Source organism: Balaenoptera ricei, chromosome 9, assembly GCF_028023285.1.
Source record: "Balaenoptera ricei isolate mBalRic1 chromosome 9, mBalRic1.hap2, whole genome shotgun sequence".
Classification (NCBI taxonomy): Eukaryota; Metazoa; Chordata; class Mammalia; order Artiodactyla; family Balaenopteridae; genus Balaenoptera; species Balaenoptera ricei.
The window spans coordinates 19,201,166-19,213,403 of record NC_082647.1 but is presented as its reverse complement, the minus strand read 5'-3'; the positions used below and the strand labels follow the sequence as shown (position 1 = coordinate 19,213,403).

Sequence of the window (12,238 nt, the reverse complement as noted above, 5' to 3'; positions counted from 1 at the left end):
CATTTCTCCCAGGAAGGCAGCACCCTCCCCCATCTTTCCAACTTCCTGTGAGCAGGTTTTATTTCAATATCAGTGACTTCTCAGAGATTCTTCCTGAAACATCCAGGCCAGCCTCTTTGCCTCTATTTATGCCACTTCCCATTTTGGGACTGTCCAGCACCTCTTCCTGTGTTTCTTCTCCTTTCTTGAAGGCCTAACTCAGCCCTTACCTCATCTATGAAGCTTCTGAGCATGCCTGTCTTGGGACACAGATTTGATCTCAACGGACAACTCCCATGGACCAGCCTGGGGCCCTGCTTTATCCACCTCAAGGAGAGAGTCCTATTTTCCAAGAGTGGTAAAGGGAAAGTGGTGGTCATGTTGCCTCCAACTCAGTCCCTCCCTGAGGGCCTGTAACATTAACTAGAAATCGATCAGGTGGGACTTACTTTCTCCTGTGTACTTTTCATTCATTTAGAAAATCTCTATATCCTGCTGCCCCAACAATAATGCAAATCTCTTGATTAAAGAGATACAGACTTTAACTTTTATATCCCCAGCACCTGAAACAGACCCCTCTTACATAGGTTGTGTAATTTAATTGCTGATAATAATGATCTGGGTATTTCCTGTGTTTTACATCACAGCCTGCATGGTTTGCTTTCCCACAAAGCGCCACCACTGCAAACTTGCTCTTAACTAGATGAAGTATATTGTGCTTTTTGAAGTGTATGGCTTATGGTGGGATTTCTTTCACAGTTCATTCACCTGACTTCTGTTTGCCCTTCCTTCTATTTTTATTATTTAGTGCCATTGGGAGGCTTTGGTTATTAAACCTCCTGTCTCTCAAATGCCCTTTCCTTTCTATCCCTTCTGCGATGATTTCTTCCTGAATTCCTTCTGGTCTTCTTTGATCTTCTTCTGAATGTCCTAGCATAACATCCTCACATCCTCATATCTTCTTCCAAAAGACTGCATATAGTCCCTTCTGGTCATCATTTTAACATTTTAATCATTTTGATCTTAAGTTGTTGTGACTTCCCTGATGAAATCCACCTTTCTGTCTGCGAATGTAATCTGAGCTAGAAATTCTCAGTAATCCTTATCTAGTCCTCTGTTCAGATTTTATTCATAACCCGATGCTTGCAGTTCCTTTGCAAAGAATTCTTCATTGGCTTGATTTTTCTGCCTTTGTCTATGAGCTTTTAAGATCATCTCTTCCTAGACTGCAATTTTTGTCTGTGATCTCAACAAAGTATCTGATCCCCAGGGTATCTATTAGTAGGACACCCCCCAAAATACTTGATATTTGCTTAGAACAGATATTATTTGGCTCAGTCAAATCCTCCCTGGACTTTATCAGGCCCTACCAGCCCAATTCATTTCTATCATCATAATCTGAAGACAGGATGAAAAATCTCTAAGAGGGGCCTCGCCTCGAGGTTGAGAGAAAACAGTTGAACACAAAAAAGGGGGTGCAGAGAAAAAAGGTGAAAAACGAGAAAGACAAGCCAAAAAAAAAAAAGCCAGCGATTGAACGGACTAAAAAGAAACACACACACACACACACACACACACACACAGTCGTGCACCAATGGCAGCGCAAGCTGAAAGCGAGGACGCAGGGAGGGGCGGAGACTACAGCCCCCAAAATCCTTTGCGGCGCCTCCTCCCCTGGCGTCAGTCCCCTAGGCAACCCCGGTAAACAAGATGGCGACCTCCGGGAGGGATCCGCAGTTGCCGAAGCCTTCCGGTCTCCAGGGAGGCGTGAGCAGTTCACGAACTGGAGCCCAGTCGAAACTGCTGCACTCAGAAAAGGAACGTCAGTCTTGCTGGTCTCCTTTCCCCATGGGACAGAGACCGAAAAATACTTTCCGCAGAGCCTCCTCCTACCTACTCCAGCAGCTCGTTCACTGCTATCAAGAGTCGGACGTGGACGGAGATCACGAAGACCAGGAAGAGGGCGAGGGAGAGGGCGAGGGCAAAGTGGAGTTCGAGGAGTCTTCAGAGTCCGAAATGCTGAATTTTGAGGTGTGCCTTCCCCCCACCCCTTACCCACTCACTTCCTTCTCCAGCGGTCGGACCCCTCACCAGCCTGCGGCTGAGCCCATTCCTCGGGCTCCTTGCCTCCAGGAACGCCTCTTCCTTACTGCTCTGAGACTCCCCCTCTCTCCTTCCCATTTCTGTTACCCTGTTTCCTCACCCTTTGCCTGAAATATCTTCAAGTATATCCTTTACTTTTCATTAGCACATTTGATTTCTTAAGAGTCAAGTTACACAGCATCGTTGAGGAAAACTATCTATTTGTATGGGAGTTATGGCTTGACAGTGTTGTGAATAGACAGACTTCTACTTCTGCACCCCCTGCACCTTTTCCTCATGATTGTGAAATACTCCAACACTCTCCCCGACTTCTAGTCCCTTCGTCCTCCTTCCTCTAGGAAAAAAAAAATTACCGTTTTGAAATAATCTAAGTGCTTCCTCAAAGACCAAGTGACTTGAAAGTTTTTATATATTACTTCTGCCAGGGGTATATGATGCATTATACAAACAACACACACTGCTCACTGTGAGAGTATTTCAGGAGGTGGGGAATGTTCCCAACATTCCCATCTGTAATGCCTCGTTGGCAGCTTGGCCTTTCACACTAATACAGATTCCCTCTTTTCTACAGTACCTCTTCTAAACATGACCCAATTCCACTTCGTACATTTATTAGCATCCTGGTCCTTCCTTAGCCCGTTGCCTGCCTTCTTATCCCTTTCCACTTCACATCATGTCACTTCTTTCTCTTGGCTTTCTAATACATTATTTGCTTTTTTTTTTTTTTTAATTTTTATTGGAGTATAGTTGATTTACAATGTTGTGTTAGTTTCAGGTATACAGCAAAGTGAATCAGTTATACATATACATATATCCACTCTTTTGATTTGCTTTCTTTTGATAAACTGTTAGGTTTTCCTCTTTGTCTTACCTGCCAGGAAACATAACTTTTTTTCTTAATTCAGTATTTTTCTTAATTTCAGTAGTTTTTCTTTAGATTAGGTTTTTCTCTTCCCTTTCCTCCTCCTTCATGGTATAAATTGCTTCAAATTCTTTTCAGAAGTAGATATAATACAGAGAAATAGAAAGTTTCCAACATCCTGTTCTGTGATATTCTTCTGGCATCCCCTCTGCATCATTCCATCTTTTCCTAGTCACCTTTCTTTCCCCCTTGAGGCCAAACAGGTTTCTCCTTGTTATGCCTGTTCTCTTTCACCATCTCCTTTCCTCATTTGTCTTATTTTTCCTCATTCTCCCCTCTGTGACTTGCAGTGTCTTCTGTTACTCCGATTCTGCCATTGACTACTTACATTGTGTCCCCACTTGGGTTCCCTTCTTTTGTAATGTCCTTTTGTTCACTTTCCACATTTGGCCCATTTTTTTCCACCCTCATCCCCCATTTTGTCTTCTTCTACCTCCTTCTACATGGCCTAGTTACACGTCAGTTTTGCTTGAAGTGGACCACAGAAAATTAATACTTATTTTGTTCATCTTTTGTTGATTTACTTTGCCATGCTTAACAGTGACTACTGGAAAACTGTAGCGATGTTTTTACAACTTTGAGGTGTTTGTATGGCTTCCACCCCAGAGGAATTAACAAATGAATCAGCAGATTACTTTATTATTCTAATTAATGCATGTTCTTCAGCTATGGGGTTCATTAGTACCATTGTTAATCTGTCTTCAGTATGCCATTAACAAACCATAGAGGGAGGGGGTTGACTTGAACTAGTTAATCCTTTTTGGCTTGTAGGCTTTTGTGTGGAAAAAGTTTATTATTTCTTCTATTTATATTCTAAAATTAATATTTGTTTTGTGTTCTTACATTTTCTTTTACCTTTTTATAGTATCTCATATGTTTTGATATGCTGAATAAACCAAAAAGTTTTAAGAGGAAACATTTGGACTTTTATATTCAGTGATTTATTTTCCATATCCTAGCCTGATTAAGATTTATAATGCTATGATGGTCAAAATGATTATTAAGTGCCTATAATGTAATTAGCCTCAATGAACTTGAGGGAGTTAGGGCAGACCAGCTGTTCAGAATATTGCCTTTGGAATTCAAAAATTTGTGTAAAGCCTTTTTTTGTTGTGAGATTTTGAGCAAGTTACTCATACTCTCTGTGTCTCATCTGCACTACAGGAATTATAATACTATCTACCTCATGGAGAGCTGTGAAAATTTAATGAGATCCTATGTGTAAACTACTTAGCACAATATATTATTTATACTGTTACTAATACAAGTAATAACTTACCTGTTCTTATCTACTAACTACAGCCCATCGAGTGACTTCATTAATTTAGCCTTCATTGAACAAACGTTCACACATGATTACTATATAGGAAGTACTCTGACTATACAGGGCAGAAGAAATGTCTGGGCCTGTGATATGTTTCTGCTGCATGAAAACCACTCTTTGCCAGTAACTTTATGTGGATAATAATGCCTGCTCATTGGATAGTTATGAACATCAAATTTAATGGGAAAGTCTATGTTAAAGTTCTTAACATAGTGTCTGATACAGTGCAGGCTCTCAAAAACTTACAGATGTAATACATAATAGCTACAGTAATGATAGAAAAAGATGAGAGTGTGACAGAGGACATACATGGTCCCAGCTCTCAAGGTGAGATAAGAGTGAGCGTTCATCCTATGAAGAGCTGTGTACAGATGAGAGCCGGGTTGCAGGGATGGCGGAAGACTTGAAGGGAAGTAAACCCTTACTTGGGTGCAGAGGTGGTATGTGGGCAGGCAGACGGCAGCTTTTCCAAGTGGTGGGTTATAGATGAGAGCAGAAAGGCAGATGAGGTGGGGGCCAGATTGTGGAGAGCTCTGTGCTGTTGTAGGGACTGTGGACTTGACTCTAAGCAGCAGGGAGCTGCTCTTGTGGCCGAGGGAGGTTAGATAAGAAGATGGTAAGCCTGGAGGCAGGGAGATCAGTGCACAGAGGAGCAATATCTATGGGGAAGAGACAGGAGTCTGGATGAAGTCAATGGGAATGGAAAGGAAGCTAGAGAGAAATACGTATTTAAAATATTTAAGATTAAACACTTACTCATTGAATATTGGAAGTCTAGGGTGACTGCTAGGTCTGTGGTGTGTTCCGGGGGGCATATTAGGGCCACTAACCACGTGGGAAACAGGGACAGGTGGAGCTGTGCATTCAGGAGTTGGGTATGTGAATCGTAGGCCTCTGGAAATCAGGAGAGGAGGGCTCAGGGTCAGAGACCTGGAAATCATCAGCATTGGAGTCTGTGAGATCATCCAGGAAGAGAAGAAAGAAGAGAAGGAGAGGGCCAACAAAAAAACCCTGGGGGTACAGGTATTTCAGAGGCAGGCAGATGAAGAGGATTCAGGGGAAGAAACTGGATAAGACTGATAAGAGAAAAAGGAGAAGGAAGAGAGCTGAACGGGAGGGAAGCCAGGGCAAGAAAAGGTGTTGAGAACATTGGAGTGGGTTATGCCACCAAGAGGTTAAGTGGGAAGAGGCCCAAAAAGGGCTCATTAGGGACTTCCCTGGTGGTCCAGTGGTTAAGACTTCGCCTTCCAATACAGGGGGTGCGGGTTCCATCCCTGGTCAGGGAGCTAAGATCCCACATGCCTCGTGGCCAAAAAACCAAAACAGAAGCAATATTGTAACAAATTCAATAAAGACTTTAAAAATGGTCCACATCAGAAAAAAAAAAATCTTTAAAAAAATAAAATAAACCCAACAAATTATTAAGCCTCAAATAAATATTTCTTAAAAAAAAAAAAAGAAGGGTTCATTAGCTTTGCCTATCTGACAGTCATTGGAGACCTTGGCCCATGTGGATTTTGTGATGTGAAGGCAGCGACCTAAGTGAAGCAAGTTGAGGCGTGAATGGGAGGTGAACAAGGGGGAAACTAGCTTGGCTATTAAGGAAAACTATAGCTATAGCTAAAGGAACATGCAGGACTGAAGAGAGCCCTTGTAGGACAGAAGGGACTCACGTGCTCGTAGAGCTGGAGAAGTGACAGCTTGGAGAATGACAGTGGAGAGTGACCGGTTGAAACCACAGGCAAAAGAGGGCAACATTGATGGTCCCTGAACACGGTCTCTGGGGAAACAGAGGGTGCTGGACCCTGAGTGTGGAGAAGGAGCCGACCTCCTCTGAGACCCCAGCAAGAAGCATCAGGACAGGTGCAGGATGTGGAGGGGCTGATGTCTGATCATTCGTACTTTGCCTCGGAAGTGGAAGAGAAGGACTGAGAGGGCCCCCTGCTGAGAGTGAGGACAAAGGAGTGGAGGCGCCTGGCAGCTTGAGGAGAGAGCTGGAGATCTCACCAGCAAGGTGGGGACTTGAAAGGCAGCTGAGGAAGAAGGGGACCATAATAGCACCATAGCGCTGAGGCCCAGCTTAAAGCTGACTTGAACTTGGCACCGGAAGGCACACTTGTGGGCCTTTCCCGCCCACTCAGCACCTCAGGGGGAGGAGTAGTCTTGTTATTCATTCAGCCCGTGTTTTAGCACCAAACATGTATTAGGTACTGTATTCCTCCTCCCCACCTTACACTTTCGCTATTTGAACTCTTTGTAGTTTCCCCAATGGGCTATACTCGCCTTTGCCTTTGGGATTTTGTACATGTTGCCCCTTGTACCTGCAATACCCTCTTGGCCCTCTTCTGCCCTTTCTTCCCCTTTGCCAGAATAACTCACAACTTTGGGTTTCAATGGTTCTCTCACCGAGGAAGTCTTTGCTAACCCCCTACTCCCCACTAAAATGGCCATAAAATGGGTGCCCTGCTCCTAGTGAAAGCACCCCGCCTACCTCTATTGTAGTTTATCAAACTCCTGAAATAGTTTGTGTACTTGGCTGACCTGTGCTTGGTATGCTGGAAAGATTTTTATCCCAAGTGGATGACGAACATGACATAATCTCTGCCTCAACGCAGCAGTTGAGCGTGAAGTTGATTCAGGTTTGGGTACACATGGGGCAGTTGCAGTCAGGGGCCAAGGAGTCAGAGACTTGAGGGTAGAGAGACATTGAAATTGCCCATGGGAGGCCCAGTAGAGAAGGAAGTATAGTCAGGAGGGGACAGATAGACTCAGAGGTAAAGGGAAGGATGAACAGACCAGAGATTTTGTTGTGGTCAGAGACCAAGTTCAGTAGGTGTTGGAAAGATTGAAGGATGGGCAGTTGTGGGAGCCGAGAACAATGGAAGACTTGAGGTCTGAGGTTTCTAGGGTGGAGCAGTTTAGCATGATGACTAAGTCCAGGGCATGCCCAGGGGAGTGAGTGGCTGAAGTTGGCTAGAGATCAATTTTAAGGTGTCTGGAGTTGAGAAAATAAAGGAGCATGTATGTGTGCATGTACTTGGAGTGGTCGGGGTGTTGAGTGGCCCTCCTTAGGGATTCTGAAACCACCCAAGATACAGATAGGGCTGGTCAAGGTCCGAAGATGACCAAAGACCAGAAGGGAGAGACATGACACTGACAAATGGCAGGAACCTCAAAGGATGCGTGAGGGGGTGGCCGTGAGGAGTCTTGCCTTGGGGGTTTGCGACAGTGCTGACAGTGTGTCCCGTCTCTGTATCAATGGCTGTGTTGAAAAACAGATGTCCACCTGTTGTAAATAAGGGATTCTGTAGTTTCTTGTTTCCAGGAAATGGAGGGGGTGGGCCACATGGAAAGTTTGGGAGGGAAGGTAACACTCTCTCACCTCTATGCCTTCCTAGGCCTACTATAAAAAATTCCAACTTTGTTTAGAAAAGTAGATCTCTTTCCCCCATTTTGTGAACAGGTTGATTGGTATGGACGAATGAAACATTAAGATGTGGAATTTCTGAATTCACCAATTTGTGCTAACAGCTGCCATTTACTGGGGACACTTGCTGTGTTCTAGGCACCACGCTAAGAGCTTTATGTTCACAATTATTTTTCATTCTCTCCAAAACATTAAGAAAAAGTAATAACATATCCTATTTATAGATGAAAAATTATGAGTCTCAGAGAAAACTTTATCTCCCAAAGTCATATATCCAAAATGGCAGATCTCGGGTTCAAACCAGCTGTGCAGGATCTCCGTGTGAGTGATATTTGCTTCTCTGGGGTAGTGGAAATTGGGGAGGAAAGAAAACTCTTTACAGTAGCACAAGCCTTTTTGCCATCATAGTCCGTATACCAGTTCCATTGGTTAGTAATATTGGCGCGACTGATGTGGTTACTTGTATTTTGTGTCCTCATGCTGACGTTAATGTGTTGGTCGTTATGGAGCTGAAGGCAGCACAAACGCAACACTAGTCCATCTATTACCTGTTCTATCTGTCATTATTGGGGGAGGGGTGTGCTGGGCCACCACTGATCCATGGTATCTATACACTAAGGGCCAACCTCCTTCTACAAATGATATTACACTTTTAATTAATCTTGTAAATGGTATGAATCCAGCAAAATTAACCAGTACAAAGTGAACTGAGAACCTGTTTTCTCCATCAAGAATACCAGATGTAGAGAAGTAATTGCCTTAATTTGATGTAACCATCCTTTGGGTTGTGGACAAGCAGTCAAGTGTAGTGGTTAGAACTGCCCTGGAGTCAGACAGATTCGGATTTGTATTCTGGCTCTGTCACATACTAGCTATGTGGTTTCAGGCAAGTTAACTTCTGTGAGCCTTAGTTTCTTCATTTGTAAAATGGAGCTAATCGTGCCTCCCTCAGGATTGTCAGGAGGATTAAAGGAGTGGACCCATTGAGAGCTCTTAGCACAGTGCCCAGAATAGAAGCACTAAATCAACGTAGCTGTCATCACTAATATTGACACTTCTACTGCTACTGTGTTAATTCTGCTTTGAATACCTAATACAAGCAACCACCTGCAAGTTCAGCAGCAATACATTGATTTGATCGATATTTTCTTAATCATATGTAATATGTATGGGTCTTCAACACAGTTTTTTTTTTTAATTACCATTTCCTTTATTTATTTATTTGTTTATGGCTGCGTTGGGTCTTCGTTGCTGTGCACAGGCTTTCTCTAGTTGCGGCGAGAGGGGGCTACTCTTCGTTGCAGTGCACGGGCTTCTCATTGCAATGGCTTCTCTTGTTGTGGAGCACGGGCTCTAGGCACATGGACTTCAGTAGTTGTGGCACGCGGGCTCAGTAGTTGTGGCTCTCAGGCTGTAGAGCACAGGCTCAGTAGTTGTGGCGCATGGGCTTAGTTGCTCTGCGGCATGTGTGATCTTCCTGGACCAGGGATTGAACCTGTGTCCCCTGCATTGGCAGGCGGATTCTTAACCACTGTGCCACCAGGGAAGTCCCAACAACACAGTTTTCTTTGGGGCCGGTAAATTTTGGAAGGCTCAGCTCCCAGATATGTAATATAGTAAATAAGTGCTGGATATGATGAGGTGGATTAACTTATTTTCTAATGAAGTCCTTTCTTTGTCCACCTCTCTGGTTTTTTTGCAGGGAGAATTTGATGGGGTCCTGAGAGAGGAGGTCGTGGCTGAGAAACTCTACGAACTGGGGCGCTCAGGCTCTGGGACTGAGCAGGTCTACCTCAGTCTGACTTTATCAGTGAGTATGAGAAGGTCACTATTGGCTGGCTACATCTTGACACTGGTGGGACCACATCCGTTTTCTCTGGTACTCATAGCTTTTTTGGTGGCCCCCAAATCTCGAAGTCTTGCATGTGATGGAGAATAGCGATGAGTTATTTATGTTTGACATCAAAGAGCCCTGGCCAGTCCAATAATCAGCCCCCTTGCCCCCCGCCAAGTTCCTTTGTTTTCATTTCCTTCACAGTCTATTTCTTTCATCTTAAGCAGTCTGTTTTATAGTAATCAATGCTTTCCTTCCAGGAGGTTGAATTTGATTCTGTAAAACCAATCAAAAACTCTAAGAATTTTCTTTCTGATCAGTGCCAGGACTACAATTTATATCTGAATCCAAGGGAACAAAATATTTTTGTATTGACTTTTTTCCCCCTAAGTATGTCAAGAAATCAGTAGCTGTGAGCTATAGCTCACTTTCTAAAAGGTACCTATTATGAAAGATAAAAATGCGTTGTTATTCATCAATTTTCAAGATTTCGATACCAGCACAGAATCTTGACTCTAAATTTATCATAAGAGAAGCTGTAAGAGCAGAGTACTCAAGAGTATTTCAGCTTCTTTCCTCATTTTGTTTCTTTATAGTCCTAGGAAAATAATTTTTTTTTTTTTTTTTTTTTTTGCTTTCTTGTATTGTAAAGCACTAACTACTCCTTGGAGGTCCACAGAGTAAATGCAGATATGTAGGTATAAAAAGCACACTGAGGGCTTCCCTGGTGGCGCAGTGGTTGAGAATCTGCCTGCTAATGCAGGGGACACGGGTTCGAGCCCTGGTCTGGGAAGATCCCACATGCCACGGAGTAGCTGGGCCCGTGAGCCACAACTACTGAGCCTGCGCGTCTGGAGCCTGTGCCCCGCAGCGGGAGGGGCCGCGATAGTGAAAGGCCCGCGCACCGCGATGAAGAGCGGTCCCCGCACCGCGATGAAGAGTGGCCCCCGCTTGCCGCAAATGGAGAAAGCCCGCGCACGAACCGAAGACCGAACACAGCCAAAAATAAATAAATAAATAAAGTAGCTATTAAAAAAAAAAAAAAAAAAAAAAAAAAAAAAAAAAAAAAAAAAAGCACACTGAAATTTTGCTACAGCACCTTAATTTGCCTCAAGCATATATAATTCATAGCAAGGCTGTTTTATCTTGGATTTGAACTAGTAAACTGTCCAAAAAATGTTAAGCCCTTTTTACCCATGCTGGTTTCATGGCATGTCCTTTGAGAACAGCATACGAAGGCTCTAATCTTTTACTAATTTTCACTTTACAGCATTTTATGGATGACTCGGCCAGGCAGGCAGTAATGTACAGGGAGCACCTCGTGTGCCTTGCACCATGTGAGGCTTTGGAATGGAAGATAATTCCAGTAGCGGTACATCTGCAGACAAGTCCTTTTCAATCAATACTCTACGTATATACGTAGTGCTACGCCTTAAATTGATCTACAAAAAAGCACAGTCCTTTAAATCTTATTTCAGCTAGATGGACCGAAGCTTCTTACTTTGCCACTGACCTCCTTACATTTGAGATATTACATGTTGAATTAATTTGCCCTAATAGCCTGTCTTACTGCATACACTTTCTTAGGGTTGGCCAGGTTAGTGATTTTTCCTGCCTTATGTCTTACTTATGTTACACATAATTTTTTAACTTTCTCTAACTACTTGTGTACACAGTTTCTCTCCTACCCAAAGTCGTAAGTTTCTTAAAGGCAAAATATAGCTCTAGTCCAACATTGTACGTGTTTCTCATCATGCCAAGCTTAATGCCTTGTGTGTAGTAGGTCATCAGTAATTTACTTATTACTGTTCTAGAGGTCTTTATTAAAATTCTTATCATTCTTATATTTGAGAACTTGCTTATCATGACACTTTATTAGTTGACTTTTTCTGACTCTGACATCACAACATAAACCAGTGACATGAGTCTTTGTTCCAAGGGGCCAAATTCCCCTCCAACCCCTCGTGATGTTCACTAGATGCAAGATTTCATGGAAGGGATCTCGGACAAAGATTCAGGAGACTTGGAGCTGCTTTTGTATTGCTAACTTGCTAAGTGATTTTAGGCTATTTACGTACCTCTTTGTACCTCACATTCCTCATCCCTACACTGGGGATAATCTGCCCTACAGATCTCACAGGTTTGTTTGATCAGATGAGATTATTGGGAGAGAGCTTTGAAGCCTGAGGAAGTGTAAGAAGTATTGTTATTAATGATCACTCGATTAGGTGTGAACTCTTCTAACATTTCATTTGAATTCTAGGCATTTGCTTTTTCTTTTCTTCTACTAGATAAAGACTTTGGCTTTATTGCTTTTATGTGTGTGGTTTTTTTAAAATATAAAACTCTGCTCTAAAGGTGTTCGTGAACACTGCTTTAATTTGCCTTTTCATGTTGTATATGTTCTTGCTAACAACACTAATTTTCCAAGCTATTGTTTCCTTCAGAAGAATGCCTTTGTTGATGGGGTTTGTAGTCTGTTTTGAGACCCTATTGGTAGTAGGCTTCAGATTTTATTCTCTCACTTCTACTGTACTTTCAAAGGAAATTCTGGATTTCTTTCTGTCAACTTCTATTTCCAGATGTTGTGAGAAGCCTGAGTACTCATCTGTTAAAGCAACATTAAATCTTTTACCTTTTATTTTCTCA

At 42.9% G+C, this 12,238-nt stretch overlaps 1 protein-coding gene across 2 annotated transcripts in view; it reads left to right on the top strand.

Annotated features, from left to right (window-relative positions):
- The first annotated feature begins 1,689 nt into the window (after nt 1–1,689).
- LRGUK (leucine rich repeats and guanylate kinase domain containing) overlaps nt 1,690–12,238 on the top strand; it is a 120,771-nt gene continuing 110,222 nt past the window's right edge. For both annotated transcript variants that reach the window (XM_059933353.1, XM_059933352.1), the window contains exons 1-2: nt 1,690–2,010; nt 9,458–9,565. In XM_059933353.1, the coding sequence (XP_059789336.1) occupies nt 1,690–2,010; nt 9,458–9,565 (429 nt within the window). The remainder of the gene's footprint in view (nt 2,011–9,457; nt 9,566–12,238) is intronic.